Source organism: Oryctolagus cuniculus, chromosome 17 (assembly GCF_964237555.1).
Source record: "Oryctolagus cuniculus chromosome 17, mOryCun1.1, whole genome shotgun sequence".
Classification (NCBI taxonomy): Eukaryota; Metazoa; Chordata; class Mammalia; order Lagomorpha; family Leporidae; genus Oryctolagus; species Oryctolagus cuniculus.
The window spans coordinates 38,113,739-38,134,419 of NC_091448.1; the positions used below are offsets into that span (position 1 = coordinate 38,113,739).

At 46.6% G+C, this 20,681-nt stretch overlaps 2 protein-coding genes across 9 annotated transcripts in view; one reads left to right on the forward strand and one right to left on the reverse strand.

Annotated features, from left to right (window-relative positions):
- The window catches only part of ACACA (acetyl-CoA carboxylase alpha), a 318,070-nt gene extending 301,708 nt beyond the window's left edge, over positions 1-16,362 (reverse strand). Inside the window, exon 1 of one of the 4 annotated variants that reach the window (XM_008271159.4) lies at positions 15,879-16,362. In XM_008271159.4, coding sequence (XP_008269381.2) covers positions 15,879-15,916 — 38 coding nt within the window. In that variant the 5' untranslated portion in view covers positions 15,917-16,362. The remainder of the gene's footprint in view (positions 1-15,878) is intronic. The other 3 variants (XM_008271164.4, XM_051824672.2, XM_008271162.4) reach the window with 3 other exon arrangements.
- Positions 16,363-16,436: 74 nt separating this feature from the next.
- Positions 16,437-20,681, forward strand: part of TADA2A (transcriptional adaptor 2A) — a 56,935-nt gene continuing 52,690 nt past the window's right edge. For 2 of the 5 annotated variants that reach the window (XM_002719249.5, XM_051824704.2), the window contains exons 1-2: positions 16,437-16,563; positions 19,558-19,678. In XM_002719249.5, coding sequence (XP_002719295.1) covers positions 19,654-19,678 — 25 coding nt within the window. In that variant the 5' untranslated portion in view covers positions 16,437-16,563; positions 19,558-19,653. Of the gene's footprint in view, positions 16,564-19,114; positions 19,210-19,557; positions 19,679-20,681 lie in introns of those variants that run through there. The other 3 variants (XM_070061047.1, XM_070061048.1, XM_051824702.2) reach the window with 3 other exon arrangements.

Here is a 20,681-nt window from a genome sequence, read left to right on the forward strand (position 1 = left end):
CCGGGTTCTAGTCCCGGTCGGGGCGCCGGATTCTGTCCCGGTTGCCCCTCTTCCAGGCCAGCCCTCTGCTGTGGCCAGGGAGTGCAGTGGAGGATGGCCCAGGTGCTTGGGCCCTGCACCCCATGGGAGACCAGGAAAAGCACCTGGCTCCTGGCTCCTGCCATCGGATCAGCGCGGTGCGCCGGCCGCAGCGCGCCGGCCGCGGCGGCCATTGGAGGGTGAACCAACGGCAAAAGGAAGACCTTTCTCTCTGTCTCTCTCTCTCACTGTCCACTCTGCCTGTCAAAAAAAAAAAAAAAAAAAAAAAAAAAAAAAGAAACAGAGTAGCCAGAATTTCAACCAGGCACTCTGATATGGGATGCAAGCATCCGGAGAAGGGCACTACAACGTCTACGCTGACATAAACTTCTTAGGCTTCCACAAGCTGGATGGTCTCCCACCCTGAAGGACTATGCTTTGTTAACTCTACCCAATAAAAGAAGGTGGCTGGGTCATTAGCATACTCCAACCCTATTCAATCTTTATTGCAGCAAGATTTAAAAAAAAAAGCAATTTTCGAAAAGATTACTAGTCATTGTCTGATTGTGAAATTAAACCAGCTAAGAAATGTGCAAGTTCAATTTCAGAATGATTTATTTAGATATTATTTTCCTACACATCTATGACAACTCTATAGTGTTGGAAATAATTGCAATATGCAGCAAAGTATCTAAATTCCTGGGGCTACTTCCCTTAAAAAGCAATGAGCCTGCCAGGGTAAGCCGTAAAGTACCTTTGCCCAACGTTTTTATCTGAGCACAGAGAAGATAAACTTGGGAAAAATAGCCAGTCAGTGCTTGGGAGAGGAAGTCTGTCTGGCTCCTCTCCTCCCCACTGAGCTATCAGTGTTTACTCCCCTAGCTCCCGCCCTCCTTTCTAGAAAGGAAAGAATCTGATTCCCCTTTCTGCTTCAATGAAATCCTTTCACTCAATGTACTCATTCTTCCTGGTGGATTAATTTTAAGCCTTTTATCTCCTAATGTAGATAATAAGGATGGCTAACATTTGATGCAAATTTATTACGTTAAGAAAAAAAGGCTTTGCCTTCTGCTAAAGTAATATTAGGCAAACAAGTAGCTCAGAGAGCACACCGTTGGTCTGAACGGCACCAGCCTGAGTCTGGCTCTCCTGACGCTTGCTTGCTTCCTTCACTCTGCACACAGCTCCCTGCTGCGCAGCCAGAGTGAGCTCTTCAAAACCCAAGTGCAATCTTGTAGTTCTTCCACCACAGACCCTTAGGTGACTTCCCATTGCTATCAAAATGAAGTCCTGACTTCTCCCAAGACCGGCAAGGCCCTCAATGATGGATGATCTGGCCTCCCCACAGGCTTCCTTTTACTCTGTCTTCGGCTGCAGTGGAGGAGTCTTTCAGGGCCTAAGCCGCGGCCTGCCCAGGACATCCTCCCTACCCTCTCACACTCCCTTCCCCTACCAGCTACTATTCAATGCCCCACTCACCTTTCAGATACTGACTCAAAACACAGCTCCTCAGTGTGAGCTCCCAAACTCCCCCAGGCTTCCCTGTTACACTGCTATGTCCTTCAGGATATTATTATTATTATTTTTTATTAATACCTGTCTGTAGTATTTGATGGATGCCTGTCTCTGTTATAGAGGGAAACTACACTGAGGGCCAGTTCCATGGGGGTTTTACTAACCTGGTATCCCAAGGTGCAGTGCAGTGTCTCACTTGCAGGGGCTTAATAAATCACTGCTCCTAATGAAAGAAAGGTCTGATGGGGATTGGGTTGGTTCTCTTGCTATAATCTCTTTGCTTCAAGGTTCCCACATATCAGAAATGTAGAACCAATTTTCCTCTGTGTTTTACCACGAGTTACCAGGTTACTCTGCCTGGCTTTCATCTCAACCCTCTGAGACAGCTACAATTATGATCTGTATTTTGTAGACGAAGTTGAGGACCAGAGGCTTGTCCAAGGTCACAGAGCTAGGAAGTGACCTAAGTAAAATTCTAAACAAAGGAGCTAACCTCAAAATCTACACATAAACTGCCTATTTCTGTCACTGACATTTCTCTTGTATGGCTGATCTCATCTATTTCTAGAGGATTTGCTCTTTGTGATATGAGTTACAAACATTTTTTCCATTTATGTCTTGACATTATTTAAGATGCTTTTTCTGCTGTATAGAGATTTTGAGTTTTGTATAGCTAAACCATTTGCCTCTGCTTTTTATTTTTAAAAAGGTTTACTTATTTATCTGTTTTAAAGATTTGTTTATTTATTTGAAAGTCAGAGTTACACAGAGAGAATAGAGGCACAGAGAGAGAGACAGGTCTTCCATCAGCTGATTCACTCCCCAGTTGGCTGCAAAGGCCGCAGCTCCGTCGATCTGAAGCCAGGAACCAGGAGCTTCTTCCAGATCTCCCATGTGGGTGCAGAGGCCCAAGCACTTGGTCCATCTTTCACTGCTTTCCCAGGCCATAGCAGAGAGCTGGATGGGAAGTGGAGCAGCCAGGACTCGAATTGGTGCCCATGTGGTATGCTGGTGCCATAGGCAGAGGCTTTACCAGCTATGCCACAGCGCTGGCCCCTACTTATTTTGGTTTACTCGAAAGGCAGAGAGGGCTGTTTTCTCTGTGCATGGGGAGGCAGCCTGTCAGCTTCCCCCCAACCCTGAACAATAAACCTTTTCCCTTAAAAACAAAACAAAACAAAAAGGCAGAGAGACGACAGCGTTTTCCATCTGCAAGTTCACTCCCTAAATGCCCACAACAACCCAGACTGGGCCAAACCACAGTCAAGAGCCAGGAACTCAATCCGGGTCTCCCATGTGGGTGGCAGGTCTCCCACGTGGATGTGCATTAGCAGGAGGCCGGAGTCTGAAGCAGAGCTAGGACTCCAACCAGGCCCAAGTCCACACCACTGGCAAAGTGGTAATTCTAAAGCCCAGGTTAACGACAACAACATTTCATAATCCAAAATGCTTCATGGGCTCCCCAGAACTTCAGGAGTAGAGTGAAAGCCCTGTACGATTTGACCTCTCCCTGAACTACTTCATGGACAGTGATCTTCTTTTGTGCTCTCTCTCCTCCAGTCAGAAAGAGCACACATCATGTTTCCAGTTCTTTGCATATTTTTTTTTCCACTTGGAATTTCTTTCCCTATTCCCAGAGACTTAGCTCATCACTTCCCAGAGCTCTATTCTTTAATTCTTCCTCATGCTGACTACTACCTTCTCGGAGACTTCAGCATCCACAGCATAATTCTATGATAGCTCACCTGTCTGGTAATGTAATCATTTGTATGTACATCTGGTTCCCCAGCTAGAAGAGTATTTTATTAGTCTTTGAATCCTTAGTACCTGGCACAGTTCATGGCCTGGCAGGATTCAAGAAATGCTTACCAAATGAAGGGATGAGCACATGAGAATGCTCTAGAGGCTGGCACTGCGGTGTAGCAGTAAAACTGCCGCCCACAACACTGGCACCGGTTTGTGTCCGGCTGCTCCACTTTCAATCCAGCTCCCTGCTAATGTGCCTTGGAAAGCAGTAGAAGATGGTCCAAGTGCTTGGGTCCCTGCACTCAGGTGGGAGACCTGGAAGAAGCTACTGGATCCTGGCTTTGGCCTGATCCAGTACCAGCAGTTGGAACCACTTGGGGAGTGAACCAGTGGATCCAAGATTTCTCTCTGTCTCTCTTTCTCTCTCTATAACCCCGACTGTCAAATAAATAAATATTTTTTAAAAAGAAGAAATCAATAGTGTGTACCACTAATTAAAAAAATAGGTTGAAAAACACTAGCTTGACCCTTAGAGTTCTTTTGTAAGTAATCAGAATAAAGAGAATTATCCTAAAATCCAAATATTCAATGGCACTAGGCTGAAGAGATACCTCTGCAATACAGTAAGCAGTAATGGGGCAACACTATTTGAAATCACTGGCTGAAGCTCCCCTCCTTGAATAGACACTAAGAAAGTCAGCTCCAACAGGTTCCAACTCCTCTGGAACTGACCCCTCCCTCTCAGGATGAGTCCATTGACTCCTTTTCCCTTTGGAGAACCACTCTGTCTCCTTAAAGAGACTTTACTTATCTCTGATGGCATCCATTACCCTCCAAGGTGGCATAAAGTGATGGAAAAGGGCTGAATCTCTATTCTGCCTACTTACATTCTCTGAGTATCAGTTAATGAATCAAGAAATGGGAGTAACAGCTTCCTTTCAGGGTTTCTTATGGACTAAATGAGAGAATATTTACAAAGAGCCTTGAACAGTAGATATTGTTGGTACTAAGTCAGGACAGGAACACTGCTGTGTTATTTAGAAGAGCGTGCTTATGTGAGTGCTTGATTAAATAGAAAACAGTTCCGGAGAAACTGCTGTCATTGGCATGATTATGGATTCTAGAACAGTAATAAAATGAGCAAACACTAAAATATGAGTATGGTTATGTAAAATTAGCCAATTATAGTCATTTATGTAAACAACATTTAATGCCTAATTATCACGCAGCAGCATAACAATTACATATCATTAAATATGCATGATATTAACCTCATTATAAGTTATATTTGAATACAATAGTAAAATACTCACCCTGTATCTGCCCTGAGGAAGTCTCATACTTAATTGTACATAGTGTGTATGTCTGTTCACTATTTACATGTATTAATTGGGACATGGCTCCTGAGTTTGCTCTCCATTTAAGACAAGGTTGGATTATCTTAGGTAGCAACTTGCATTTGTACTGTGACCTTTCCTTAGTTTTCTGTAGTGAGAAAGATGCTGAAGAAGCAGGCAGCAAAAGAGATTCTATTCAATTACTTGCTGTTTTGCAAATCTACAGGTTTCTAGTAGGGAAGAATTATTGATTCAAATAATGAAAAAAAAAACTCTAATATTAAGCACTAGTCAACCTAGCCTAGAACAACTTATTTTTTGGAGGGGAGGAGGGTGGTAAACCTTATTTATTTATCTATTTGAAAGGCAGACAGAGTGAGAAAGATAATCATTCACTTTCTGGTTCACTTCCCTAATGCCCACCACAGCCAGAACTGGGCCAGGCCAAAGATAGGAGCCCAGAATTTAATCCAGGTCTCCCATGTAGGTGGCACCCAACTACTTAAGATATCAACTGATGCTTCACAGGGTGCACTTTGGTGGTGAGCTAGACACAAACCCCAATATGGGATACAGACATACCAAGTCCTAACTGTCCTTCTCTAGAACAAGTTCTAAACAAGCCCAGGCTTACCTAACAGAGTACTTCTAGAATTAAAATCAGAATTACAATTTATTTGCTCCCTCCTGTGACCTAGGTACTAAAATTCATTTATCATCACATTCTTACAAAACCCTTCCAATCTTTTTCATCTTATATGTGAGGAGAAAAGAGACAAAGAAAGATAATAAACTACCTAAATTCTTTGAAAGTGGTCAAGGTGGAGATAGGACACAAACTCAGACAAGCTTTAAAGTCCATGCTTTTTCAAAACTGTGCCAAGTACCTTAGGAATGTTTCAGACATTTATTGGGCACTTATTGGTTACAAAAGAGTATAGACAGTTCATCACCAAACTATGTAAAATACTTCAGGAGCCTGTTTTGACAGTCAGAAGGTGGAGGCCCTGCATATCAAGCTGAAAAGTATGTAGCCAGGCATGTTTAAATTTTCTGATGAACAGATCTACTCTGCAATAATACGTTTCTAGTTCACCTAACTTACTGGATTCTACCAAAAGCCTGGTGACTCATGAGACAAATATCCTGCACTTTGTGTAGATGAGAAAGAAATCAGTGACGAGAGGAAGAGACAGGAAAGATGAGTAATAAAGGCCTGGATTCACGAAAATTGTTTAATGGCCATGGCATTAGGAAACTCCTGATACCTGCTACCTCTTCTGTTTTAAATAGTAAGAGACAGTTTACTAGTTAGACTTGGATAATTTTGGTTTTTTTTTCTAAGCAGCATTAAAAAATATTTTATTTACATACATACGGCATTGACTGTTTCTTTTAAAAATATACTTCCTGGGGGCCTGGCACTGTGGTACAGTGGGTAAAGCCACCACCTGCAGTGTCGGCATCCCATATGGGCGCCAGTTCAAGTCCCGGCTGCTCCACTTCTGATCCACCTCTCTGCTATGACCTGGGAGAGCTGTGGAAAATGGCCCAGGTCCTTGGGCCCCTGCACTCACATGGGAAGACCTGGAGGAAGCTCCTGGCTCCTGGCTTTGTATTGGCACAGCTCTGACCATTGCGACCAATTGGTGAGTGAACCAGCAGATGGAGGACCTCTCTCTCTCTGCTTCTCCTTCTCTCTGTGTGTAACTCTTTCAAACAAATAAATAAATCTTAAAAAAAATTTATGTTCTGGGCTGGTGCTGTGGTGTAGCAGGTAAAGCCGCCGTCTACAGTGCTGGAATCCCTTTTGGGCACCAGTTTGAGTCCCAGCTGCTCCATTTCTAATCCAGCTCTCTGCTGTGGCCTGGGAAAGCAGTAGAAGATGGCCCAAGTGTGTGGGAGACCCAGAAGAAGCTCCTGGCTCCTGGCTTCAGATGGGTCCAGTTCCACCCACTGTGGCCATTTGGGGAGTATACCAGCAGATGGGAAGGAAGATCTCTCTCTCTTTCTCTCTCTCTTTCTCTCTCTCTCTGCAACTATGCCTTTCAAATAAATAAATATTTTAAAATTTTTATTTCCTTAAGTTGGCAAGAATACATAATACTTACAGCCTATGAATGTTTTAATAAATGTATACTCTGTGGAATGGCTGAATCAAGCTAATTCACATATCCATTACCTCACACATTCACTTTTTTGTGGTGAGAACCTTTAAATTGTACTGTGTTAGCAAGTGAACACAAACATTACATTGTTAGTAATTACAGTCACCATATTGTGTAATAGGCCACCTGAATGTAGGCCTTGTAACTAAAATTTTGTAACCTTTTGCCTACAGCTCCTTAGTCTCTGCTACCCCAGCACCAGTTATCCTATTCTCTGCTTCTTGAGTTTCACTTTTTAAAATTCCACATACTGGTGAGACAATTTGCCTCTTTGTGCCTGGAATATTTCTCCTAAGATAATGTCCTCCAGGTTCACCCACACTGTTGTAAATTACAGGAGTTTTCATTTTTTAAGGCTGGATAGTACATGTATGTGTACATATCTCATTTTTCTTTATTCGTCTATCGATAAACAGGTTTCTATGTGTTGGCTGTTCTGAATACTGTTACAATGAATATGGGAATACAGATAACTCTTAGACATACTGATTTCTTTTTTTTTTTAAGATTTTATTTATTTATTCGACAGGTAGAGTTATAGACAGTGAGAGAGAGAGAGAGAGAGAGAGAGAGGTCTTCCTTCCATTGGTTCACTCCTCAAATGGCTGCTACGGCCGGTACTGCGCCGATCTGAAGCCAGGAGCCAGGTGCTTCCGCCTGGTCTTCCACGCAGGTGCAGGGGCCCAAGCAGTTGGGCCATCCTCCACTGCCCTTCTGGGCCACAGCAGAGAGCTGGACTGGAAGAGGAGCAACTGGAACTAGAACCCAGCGCCTATATGGGATGCGGGCACCACAGGTGGAGGGTTAGCCATATGAGCCACGGCGCCGGCCCTGCACATACTGATTTCATTTCCTTAGGTCATATGCCCCAAAATGAGATTCTTCAATCATATGGTTATCTATAACTTTTTGAGGCACCTCCACAGTTTTCTATAATGGCTACATTAATTTACTGCCCACCAACAGTTCACAAAGGTTTTCTCTTCTCTAGATCCTTGCTGTTGTTTTGTTTTGTTTAAGATTTATTTATTTATTTGAAAAGCAGAGTTAGAGAGAGAGAAAGAGACATGGAGAGAGATCTTCCATCCACTGGTTCATTCCCCAAAGGGCATCAACAGCTGGGCTGGGCCAGGCTAAAGTTAGAAGCCAGGAGCCTTATCTGGGTCTCCCATGTGGATGGCAGGCGTTCAAGTACTTGGGCCATCTTCTGCTACATTCCAGGTGCATTAGCAAGGAGCTGCATCAGAAGTAGAGCAGCCAGGACGTGGGATGCCAGCGTAACAGGTGGAGGCTTAACCCTCTGTGCTACAATGCTGGCCTCCAATGCTTATTTTTTGTCATTTTTATAATAATCACCCTAATAACAGATATGAGGTGATAATGCACTAGTTTTAATTTGCATTTCCCTGATGATCAGTGATGTTGAGTATTTTTTCACATAGCTGTTAATCATTTGTGTAATTTTCTGGATCCTTTATTTTTTGAGAAATTTTTCTGGGGCCCTTTGCTCAATTTTAATTGTACTGTTTTCTTACTATTGAGTTGAGTTCTTAATACAGTTAAAATATCAACTCCTTTTCAGGTATAAGTTCACAAATATTTTCTCCCATTCCATAGTTTGTCTCTTCACTTTGTTGGCTGCTGCCTTTGCTATATGGACAGATCTCTCTCTCTAAAAATGTCTATTTATTAATTTTTATTCATTTGAAAGGTAGAATGAGAGAGAGAGAGAGAGAGAAATCTTCCACCCACAAATGCTTGAAACAGTCAGGGTGGGACCATCCCAAAGCCAGATGCTAGGAAGTCAATCTGGGTCTCACATGTGGGTGGCAGGCACCCACGCACATTGGTCATTATCTGCTGCCTATCAGATTGTATTAGCAAGAAGCTAGATCAGAAGCAAGGAGCCAAGATTTGAACTGGCACTACGATACAGGATGCAGATGTCCCAAGTGGCAATTTAACCTGCACATATAGTTTTAATTTTGGCTGTGCTACCTGGTAAGTGAACAACTTAGGGCAAATGGTTTCAGTTCTCTTGGGTTTGTTTTCCCTTATCTTAAGTAGGATGTATCCTGCCCCTAGCAGAATTTTATTTTTTTCTCTTTCTCACATTAAGATCTGGGACAGGAACTTGGCATAGCAGTTAAGGTGCCACTTGGGATGTCCACACTCCACACAGGAGTGCCCGGGTTCATGTCCCTGCTCCCAATTCCAGCTTCCTGCCAATACATATCCAAGGAGGCAGCAGGTGATAGGTCAAGTAGTTGTGTTCCTGTCATTCATGTGGGAAACCCAGATTGGGTTTCCTGGCTTTGGTGGTGCCCAGCCCTAGTTGTTCTATGCTTTTAGGGAGTGAAACAGCAGAAGGGAGACCTCTGTCTGTATCTATCTCTGTGCCTTTCAAACAAATAAAACAAATAATTTTTTTAAAAAAAGATTTTTAGGGGCCGGCATTGTGACCCAGTAGGTTAGTCTACTGCTTGCAACGCCGGCATCCCATATTGGAGTACTGGTTTGAGTCCCTGCTGCTCTGCTTCTGACCCAGCTCCCTGTTAATGTGCTTGGGAAGCAACTGATGATCACTCAAGTACCATCCCGTGGGAGATCTGGATGGAGTTCTTGGCCCAGCCCTGGCTGTTGTGACCATTTCGGGAGTGAACCAGCATATGGAAGATCTCCCTCTCTTTCTCTTTCCCTCCCTGTCACTCTACTTTTCAAATAAAGAAAATAAAAATCTAAAGGGTTGGAGCTGTGGCATAGCGGGTAAAGCTGCTGCCTACAGCAGCAGCATCCCATATGGGCACCAGTTCGAGTCCTGGCTGCTCCAGTTCCGATCCAGCTCTCTGCTGTGGCCTGGGAAAGCAGTAGAAGACGGCCCAAGCCCTTGGGCCCCTGCACTTGTGTGGGAGACCTGGAAAAAGCTCCTGGCTTCAGATCAGCATAGCTCTGGCCATTGCAGCCATCTGGGTAGTGAACCAGTGGATGGAAGACTCTCTCTGCCTCTGCCTCTCTGTAATTCTGTCTTTCAAATAAATAAGTAAATCTTGAAAGAAAGAAAGAAAGAAAGAAAGAGAGAGAGAGAAAAGAAAAGAAAGATCTTTGAAAAAAAAAAAAAAAGCTTTTCAGTGCTCCTCTTACTTATGCAGACCTACACACCGGAAATGGTGTTACATCATAGGTTATCAGAAGGTGCTTCCAATTCCTGTGCAGACTGGTCACAGTAGGGGAATCAAGTTATATGAAGGCACTTTAAAAAGTTAGTGGAAAATGGCATTAAAAGATAAGGCACATGGGGCTGGCATTGTGGCCCAGTGGGTTAAGCCACCACTTGTGATGAAGCATCCCAAATCTGAGTGCTGCTTTGAGTCCTAACCATTGCGCTTCCAACCCTGTTCTCTTCTCATGTGCTAGGGCTGAGGGTGGGGGGCACAGCAACTGATGCTCCAGTGCTTCAGTCCCTGCCACCCAGTGGGAGACCCGGATGGAGTTTCTGGCTCCTGGCTTTGGCCTGGCTCAACCTCACCTACTGCAGCCATTTGGGGAGTGAACCAGCAGATAGAGGATCTCTCTCTCTCCCTTTCTCTCTGTCACTCTATCTTTCAAATAAATTAAATACATAAATCTTTTGTAAAAATAAAGATAATGCACATTTCCCACAAACTCTTTGCAGCCTCCCTTGTACAGCAGTCTAGGAACTTTCTGGCCGGAAAGGGACTGATTCCCTTTTGAGTAGTATGGGCACAAAGGAGAAAGATGAGGAGGGGCGCCTGGAGAGGGCGGGCAATGTCCCTGAATGGAAGAGGTGGCGGCGCAGGCTGGACTCAGTCCTGAGCTAGGCAGCGTGGGAGCCAGGGCTCCGTGAAAGAGCCTTAGTGTTTGAACTCCAAAAGCTGTAACCCTTGAGACTCAGGCCTTTTGTGAGGTGAAATCCTCTCTACTGAGTATGTCACGGGAAGGCTCCTGGCCTTCAAGAGCCCCTGAAGTCGGGAAAGTGGTCTGCTCCAGGACCTAAGTACCTAATTTACACTGACTAGCTTTATCTCAGATTAACAAGGAGAAGAAGTTGAAGCCCAGAAGGCATAGCTAGGCTTTTGGACTTTCTATCTCTGTGTATCAAACTACAGTCATCAGTTACATGAAAAATATAGATTAGATAATAAGAGTTTATAAAGCCTTCCAGCACTCAGGACATAAGTAACTAGACATGACAACATGACAGAGTGTTACTTCCACAGGGAGGGAGCTTAGAAACTGCATTTTTAGGGCTGGCACCATGGTGCAGTAGGTTAATCCTCCACCTGTGCCGTCGTCATACCATATGGGCGCCAGTTTTAGTCCCGTTGCCCCTCTTCCAATCCAGCTCTCTTCTATGGCCCGGGAAAGCAGTAGAAGATGGCCCAAGTGCTTGGGCCCCTGTACCCACATGGGAGACTGGGAAGAAGCACCTGGCTCCTGGCTTCAGATGGGCGCAGCTCTGGCCGTTGCAGCCATCTGGGGAGTGAACCAACGGAAGGAAGACCTTTCCCTCTGTCTTTCTCACTGTCTGTAACTCTACCTCTCAAATAAATAAATCTTTTTTTAAAAAAAGGAAATTGCATTTTTTATTCTAACTACAGCAGTTTATTAGATGAGGAGCTGCTCCGGGGATACTTTAAGTCAGCGGCAGTCATGTTATGGAGCCTGACTAAAGCATAGACTTTTCCTTGTTGGGTTTCTCATTCAAAAGCCTATTTCTGAGGCCAGTGTTCTGATTTAGGGGGTTAAGCTGCCACCTGCTAATGCTGGCATCCCACATGAATACCAGTTCAAGTCCCAGCTGCTCTGCTTCTGATCCATCTCCCTGCTAATGTGCCTGAGAAAGTAGCAGAAGATGGCCTGAGTGCTTGGGCTCCTGTCACGCTTAAGGGTGTCTGGGTTGGAATTCCTGGTTCTTGCCTATGGCCTGGCCCAGACCTGGCTGTTGCAACCATTTAAACAATAGATGGAAGACCTCTGTCTCTCCCTCTTTCTTTGCCTTTCAAATAAATAAATCTTTTTTTTTTTTTTTTTTTTTTTTTTTTTTTTTACAGACAGAGTGGACAGTGAGAGAGAGAGACAGAAAGGTCTTCCTTTTTTTGCCGTTGGTTCACCCTCCAATGGCCGCCGCGACCGGCGCACTGCGGCTGGCGCACCACGCTGATCCGATGGCAGGAGCCAGGTACTTCTGGTCTCCCATGGGTTGCAGAGCCCAAGGACTTGGGCCATCCTCCACTGCACTCCCTGGCCACAGCAGAGAGCTGGCCTGGAAGAGGGGCAACCGGGACAGAATCTGGTGCCCCAACCAGGACTAGAACCCGGTGTGCCGGCGCCGCTAGGTGGAGGATTAGGCTGTTGAGCCGCGGCGCCGGCCAATAAAATAAATCTTTACAAAAAAGTTGACTTCTTTAGTTAAGAATGAAAGGGTTTGGAGAATTTGACATTAATCTGTCCTGAGGGTTAATCTTCAAAAATACTGGTCCAAAATGGATTGACTTGAATGTTATTAAAGTAATAATAAGATTATCAATGTAAATTTCTGGCCCAAAGAGGAAAGATGTTTGAAGGATGAAGGAGGCACTTGGTCATTTTTGCTGTGACAGGTTAAATACAGGGTATACTGGGAGCATGTCAGAGGTCTACTTCCCACGGCTTGAGAGGGCAGGAGAGGTGTTTCTCAGAAAGTGATGTTCAAGCTGAGGTGGGAGGCACCTCAGCAAAGGAAGTCATGAAAAGATGAAATGGTTCAATAGGGAGAGGGCTGGGCCTGCATTATGGTGTAGTGGGTAAAACTGCCGTCTACAAGGTCAGCATCCCATATGGGCGCCAGTTCAAATTCCAGATGATCCATTTCCAATCGCAATCCAGCTCCCTGCTAATGCACCTGGAAAAGCAGCAGAAGCCCACATCCATGTCGTAGATCCAGATGGAATTTCTGGCTCCTGGCTTCAGCCTGGCCCAGCTCCAGCTGCTGTGGACATTTAGGGAGTGAACCAGTAGATGGAAGATCTTTCTATCTCACTGTTCCTCTGTGTGTGTATGTGTGTGTGCGTACGCATGCGTGTAACTCTGCCTTTCAAATAAAAAAGCTTCCCAAAAGAGAAATAGGCATACTTCTGCTTGGCTGGAGAATGGACTGTAGATGAGATGGTGATAACAAAATGGGGGGCAGGTGTTTAGTGCATAAAACGCTGCTTGGGACCCTGTGTCCTATACCAGAGTGCTGGGGTTCAAGTCCCCACTCCGAGTCTAAATCCAGCTTCCTGTTAATGGGCACCCTGGGAGGCAGCAGACAAAGACTCAAGTACTTGGGTCCCTGACACTCATGTGAAGGACCCGGACTGAGATCTGGGCTCCTGGTTTCAGCCTGGCCCAGTCTTGGCCATTGCAGCCATTTGGGGAGTGAACCAGCAAATGGAAGATCTCTCTCTCTCTGTTTGTCTCTCCCTCTTTCTGTAACTCTTTCAGATAAACAAATAAGCCTTTAGTGACACACATATTTACTATACAAACAGATTCTTCTGAGACTGAGACAGGCAATATTAATTACCATATAGGGAGAACAGTATAAAGTGGAACTGTCCTGAGCAGGACAGGAATTACAGTCACCCTACTGGCCAGTGATGTTGAAGTGCTTGGACCTCTACTGAGAGCACAGCATGCATATCTTTTCTTTCTTCCTTATAGAAGCCTAAATGACTTCATTCTTATCTTGGCCTTCACTTGCTCATTTCACAAATACTTCCTGAGGATACATTTCTGGCTACTGAGGTTACAAAGAAGAAAGGACAGTGTTCTCACGCTCTGTCTGGGGAAGATACACAAAGAAAGAATTCTAATATAGTTACATGATTGTAGCCCAAACATCTCCACTGAGCTCTAGACTTTTGTCCTTTCCAGGCACAATGCAAAACACAGGTCCAAACAGAACAGTTTATTTCTCCCCCAAATCTGTTCTTCCTCCAGTTGGGTCTTTCCCATTCCCTTCAGCCGATCTTGCAAGCAATGCCACTGTCCACTACATTGCTTAGGGCAAAAACCCAGAAAAACACTGCCTTAATCAGTGTTACTGTTCTTCTCACTGTGCATTTTAATTTCTTCTATAGTTTAAGCACACTGACTAAACAGAATTCTTTCTTTCTTCTAAATACTTACTTACTAACTTATTTGAAAGGGAGCGCTAGAGAGAGAGGGAGAGACACAAAGAGATGGCTCATCTGATGGTTAAGGATCCAAATGGTAGCAACAGCCAGGCATGGGCCAGGACAAAGCCAAGAGCTAGGAACTCTAGCCTCGTCTCCCACACAGGTGAAAGGGGACCAAGTAGTTGGGCCATGTCCCACTGCTTTCCCAAGGACATTAGCAGGAATGCTGGATGAAAAGTAGAGTAGCCAAGACTCAAACCAGTACTCTGATATGGGATGCTGCTATCATACTGTGGCTTACCCCACTGTGCTATGCCAGTCTCTGGAGCTCAGACTTCTAGGGAGGGCCTAACATCAGTTTGAAGTGGAAGGGTAACTTCCGAGTGCTTGAATGCTGTTTTTATTGAACAGATCCCACTATTACGTGGGCCTGTTTTTCCTACAATGGCACAACACTGATGACTCATATTCAGTTTGTTGACAATTATGACATCCAGATCTGGATGTATGCCCTAGCTAGACTCAAGAATTTCAATTTAAGTGAGACAAAAGATGCGAAGTGAAGCTATGTCCTCCGTGACGGACCCTGTCTCATTCTTGTGGTCTGAAAGGTGTAAAGGTGCAGGGGAAACACCAATGTTAGTAAACCGCTGTGTGAGAGGACAACTTCTGCTTAAATGGTCATTTTAATGCTTCTACCATTCATTTCCCCCCACAGCTTCCAGAGTGACCCCTCAAAAACCAATCTGATTACTGCATTGGTGTCAACCCTTCCTGGTATTCTATCCCATCCCAATGAGATCTGAAGTCCAACTACGGTTTATAAGACGACAGATAATCTTGTTCTTGGGCCTGTTTTCCATCTTACTGCTCTAATGAGCTGTGCTCCTGCCACATGCTTCTTCTCCATGCCAAAAGAGCCCCTAGCTCAGGGCCACTTGCTGTTCCTCTTCCCCTAGAACAGTTCCCCTCTAGAAATCCGCCAGCTCCCTTTCCCATTAAATCATCAGACTGCTGCTTACTGGGCCTCCTCTGTTGAGGCCCTCCTCATCTACTGTAACTAAAAGAAACCTTCCCCATTTACAGAACTGCTCCGATTTTCCATGTGCTGATTGGCACCATGCTAGGCAGATTCTGAGGGTTTAGCGTCTCAAGCTGCATCCCTCCTATTCCTTTATTTCCCTTTATAGATTTTTCCATAAAACTTACCGCATTACTGGTCATTATCTATTATTTAGTTATATGTGTATTTCTTACTGCCAATCTCCCCATTATACAAGCTCCATGGCAAATAGACTTTGCTTTGTTTGCTGCTGAATTCCCAGCACCCAGAAGTGTCTGTTCATTAAATAACTGTTGAGTGAATGAGTGAATGAATGAAGAGATTTTAGGATACATCAAATGTAAAATACATCAAATGTATAATACATTTATTGACACGATGTTTAAGAAAATGTCTTAAAGGGTATATACCAAATTGTTATCTGCTTACTTAGCGTGATAGGAGGTGGTTTTCACATTATTTTTGGCTCATACAAATTTTTTCAAATACGATTATCTTGCATTTACTTGTATACCAAAAAATGAATAAAGGGACCACACACGTAGAAAAGGTAAATGAATTCTAAAGCAGGTTGGGAAAATTTATCACAGACACACTTCTTAACAGATATAACAATATCATGGTTCAGATAAATCCTGGATCAAAGCCCCTTCCCCAATGCTTCCTAGCAATGCGGTCTCTACGCTGCAGCCACAATCTCTGCCCCTGGAGGTTGGGGATAATACTAGTGCTTACCTCACACGCTTGTTTAAAGTGAGACTGTATGTGTAATCTGCTTTGCGCAATGCCTGGCATGCAATCGGTACTCGACAATCGGTAGCTAAGGTACGAATCAGTAGTAGTAGTAGTAAGAGGTGTTGGGACATACCTAGCTCTCAAGATTGCCATCAGAGTGGACCACCACATCCTCTCATCAAAGTGCCTCCATCTGGGCCTCTGAAGCCCAAAGTGGGACTGCTTCTTTCCAAAGAAGGCAATTTCCACGTTCCAGAAGCATCTGAATGAAAGGTACCCTCCTCACCCCTAAGCCATTCATTCAGCCTGGAAAATCCATGAGCGGCACTGCGAGGCCCGCACGGGAGAGGCGGCCACGGCTCGCCGTCCTCGGGCCCAGGCCCTCCACAGGGGTGGAGGCGGCAATGTTTACCCCCAAACCCAGACAGTACCGGCCCGGTCCGCCTCACCGCACTCCGGAGGGGATCGAACGGCACCACGAACCGGGAAGCCTCTGGCGACGGGCCACGCGCCACACGGGAAAAGTGATTATGGGTCCGACTCAAGAGTCAGGCGAGCGGCTCAGCCCCATGCTCCCAGTGCTCAGGCACCGGGACGGCGGCGGCGGCGGCGGCGGCGGCGGGCGCGCGGCGGAGGCCGGGTTAGAGGCAGAGGGGCGGCGCCGCCGGGCAGGGGCCGCCAAGGCTGGGGACCGCCGCGGGAAGGGGCGGAGGCGGCGCGCGCTCGCGACTGCGCCGCTCGGGAGCGCGCACGCAAGGCCGGGCTGCGCGCGCGCGCGGCTGGCGGATCCTCGGCGCGGAGGCGGGGGCCGCGGAGAGGTGAGGCGCGAGGCGGCGCGGGGCCGGCAGGGAGGCGGCGGGGCGCGAGCCCCTCTGGCGGGGAGACCGGGACGCTGTGGGGCTAGGGGGTCATTGGGGACGACGGCGACGGAGAGCGAGCTGTGTGCCCTCGCGGCGGCGGCGGCGGCGGGCGGTGTCACGCCGCGCTGTGGGGGAGGGCGGCGCCGGGCTCCGGCTGACCCTTTGGGCCCCGCCCCGCGTCTGCGCGGCCTCGCGTGGTCCAAGCCTCTGTGTTCCCGTCTCTGCAATGGTGCGCGTGGTCACGCCGACTGCAGCCGGTGCGTGTGCCGCCCGGCCCCGGCGCTTCCCGTTGAGTTTCCAAATGCTCCTCCCCTAGGAGGCGTTTAGGCCCTGTCGTGGCGCCGAGGCTCAGATCCATCCAGTGACTTGCCTAAGAGCATGCGGCTCCGGAGCGAAGCCAAGGTTTGGATCTGGGCCGTCCAGCTCCACAGCTTTTCCTCCCCGCCGCCTGCCAGGCACTGATTTGAATTTGGCCCGTGTTGATTTGCAGCTAGCGCCCACTGTGCCGTGGATGTCAGTGTCACGAGGCAGTCTCTTGTGAGAAGAGGAGGAAAGACGGTTTTGCTCATGTCGATATTGTGCCTAATTACGGTAGCGTGCTTTGTGGCATGGGGGTGTGCCTCAGACTGCCTCCTGCACACCCTTAATTGGCCGTCTGTGTCACTAGCTGTGGGACGCTAGGCAGGAAGCCTAATCCCTCAGACTCTGCCTAGCGCGCTGCCAGTCAGCACGTGGAAAATCGCAGCAGCTCTGTAAATGGGGCTCTGTTCTTGGGTGTGTAACGTGCCCTTGTTAAGCTCGTTCTTCTCCAGAGATCAACGTTTATTTCCAGCAGAGGGAGACCCATCCACCTCAACCAAAAAGGCAGAGTTTACTGGCAGCCGTGTTACCCGAGTGTCATGATGAGTTATTCTGCCAGCCAAAGATTTCTGGGGGAAAGAAGTCACTCCGGGAGAACTATGCATTATCCTTTTGTAGAACCAGCATTTAGTTGTCCAGTATTTATAGGTTTATTGAGTTCCTTCTGCATGCTTGGCACAGTGTTTGGTACTTTAAAGATATACAAATTTGTATTGGAGGGGCCGGGGCTATGGCTCATTTGGTTAATCCTCCGCCTGTGGCGCTGACATCCCATATGGGCGCCGGGTTCTGTCTCGGCTGCTCCTCTTCCAGTCCAGCTCTCTGCTGTGGCCCGGAAGGGCCGTGGAGAATGGCCCAGGGGCTTGGACTCCTGCACCTGCATGGGAGACCAGGAAGAAGCACCTGGCTCTTGGCTTCGTATCGGCGCAGCGCCAGCCGTAGCGGCCATTTGGGGAGTGAACCAATGGAAGGAAGACCTTTCTTTTGTCTCTCTCTCACTGTGTATAACTCTACCTGTCAAATAAATAAATAAAAAGTTTTGTATTGGATGCAGTCCCTGCTTTCATTTAGTTTAAAAGTGGGGGAAAATATACAGAAGGTGTTCTTATCGAGAAGAATGTGAAAAGTGCCAGAAAAGAAAAAAGAACTTTAAAAAAGAAAAAAAATCTGGAAAAAAAAAGACAAAATCATGGATGTATAGAATAAAGAGGATTTTTTTTGCTTAGGGTGAAACAATAAGTTTCTGCCTTCAAAAAAGGTACTTTTGAGGCCGGTGCCGCGGCTCACTAGGCTAATCCTCCGCCTAGCGGCGCCGGCACACCGGGTTCTAGTCCCGGTCGGGGCGCCGGATTCTGTCCCGGTTGCCCCTCTTCCAGGCCAGCCCTCTGCTGTGGCCCGGGAGTGCAGTGGAGGATGGCCCAGGTGCTTGGGCCCTGCACCCCATGGGAGACCAGGAAAAGCACCTGGCTCCTGGCTCCTGCCATCGGATCAGCGCGGTGCGCCGGCCACATCGCGCTGGCCGCGGCGGCCATTGGAGGGTGAACCAACGGCAAAGGAAGACCTTTCTCTCTGTCTCTCTCTCTCTCACTGTCCACTCTGCCTGTCAAAAAAAAAAAAAATAAAATAATAAAAATAAAAAAAAAAAGGTACTTTTGTACATTTTTTAAAAAGATTTATTTATTCAATTCCTGGAGAGTTATAGAGGGAGAAAGAGTGATCAGTTGCTCTTCCATCTGTTAGTTCACTCCCCAAATGTGTACAATGGCCAGGGTTGGGCCAGAGCAAAGCCGGGAACCAGAAACTCTGAGGGTCCAATACTAGGGCCATCTTCACTGCCTTCCCTGGTGTATCAGCAGGGAGCTAGGTTGGAAGCAGAGCAGCTGGCACTTGGATATGGGTGCTGGTGTCTCAAGCTGCAGTTTGACCTGCTGCACCAGAGTGCCAGCCCCTGTAACTTTGTTGAAGGAATACATTAATGAGTAAATGTGTATCGTAATGGATAGGATTCCTTGGTTTCCAGTAACAGAAATCATTCAGATTACATTTTGTTGGAAAGATAGGGAAATGAGGGAGGAGTAAACAGATGGGCCACCCTGGAAACAGGGCTCACAGTGGCAGACCTCAAGTGTCAGACTCTTTGACAGTGAAGGCTGTGCACCAGGTGCCTGCTGCCCCTGTGTCTTACTCAAGATCCGGATTGCAGCAAGAAGTCTCCTGCTTTCAGCTTCTGTTGGGCTGAGCTTGGTATGTTGGGATTGGGAGCTCCACCAATACCCCATGAAACGCGGAAGGGTCAGTTCTCCAAAGAGGGCTAAAGAGAGAAGTGCTGCGGGGCAGAGAACCAATGGTTATTTATTGTGTTTACCACAGGCTTCTAAGGGCGGGGCACAGATGTGGTCATGACACCTAATTCTCACAGCAGGTTGGGAGGAAGATACTGCTGTATCCACTCTACAGAGGAGGAAACAGCCTTACAGACACAGAATGGTTTCTCAGCATTACAAAGCTAGGATGTGACAGAGCTGAATATGTCACACATCCTGTCCCTTTGAATTGTGTTCTGATCCGTGTGCTCCTTTGGTCTGTTCATAGAGGCTCATCAAGCTTCAGTGGACCTGTTGCCCAGTTCTGAGATCTTGAAGCTCTGCCCGGAGGAAGATTAAAGCAGCAGTCTTGGCCAAATAGGGGATGGACCGTTTGGGTTCCTTTAGCAGTAAGTACAGTGGGAACGAGTCTCCGGGGAATGTTAATGGCAAACTCAAGTTGAAGTTGATCAAGAAAGAAACATAAGCACTTGGAAGTTAGCCAATCCTAAAGAAATTAGGACAGTATCAAATAAAATCAGCCAGTATTTATTGACTGCCCACTGAACACATGATACAAACATACAAGCTTAGATCTTAGGAAAAACAAAGCTAAAATAGACCAGGCATAGTCTGGTTATCCTGGAGTTAGACTTAAAGTAGTGGGATTTGTCTTTTGAACCTATAGCATCTTTTTTTTTTTCTTTCTTTTTTTTTTTTTTCTTTTTGACAGGCAGAGTGGACAGTAAGAGAGAGAGACAGAGAGAAAGGTCTTCTTTTGCCGTTGGTTCACCCTCCAATGGCCACCGTGGCCGGCACGCTGCGGCCGGCGCACCGCGCTGATCCGATGGCAGGAGCCAGGTGCTTATCCTGGTCTCCCATGTGGGTGCAGGGCCCAAGCACTTGGGCCATCCTCCACTGCACTCCCTGGCCACAGCAGAGGGCTGGCCTGGAAGAGGGGCAACCGGGACAGAATCCGGTGCCCCGACAGGGACTAGAACCCGGTGTGCCCGCGCCGCTAGGCGGAGGATTAGCCTAGTGAGCCGCGGCGCCGGCCCTCAGTCCACTCTTTGGCTTTACACATACAGAAGATCTAAATCCAGTGCTGGGAATATAAACTAAAATTGCAGTTTCCCGCACCTTTTATAAAATAATTGGTCAACTTATTTGGAAATAATCTCAGACTTATCAAAAGTTACCAGAGTAAGAATACAAAAGAGCAGTGGAGGATGGCCCAAGTGCTTGGGCCCTGCACCCCATGGGAGACCAGGAGAAGCACCTGGTCCTGACTTCGGATCAGCACGGTGCGCTGGCCGCGGCAGCCATTGGAGGGTAAACCAACGGCAAAAGGAAGACCTTTCTGTCTGTCTCTCTCACTGTCCACTCTGCCTATAAAAAAAAAAGAATATAAAA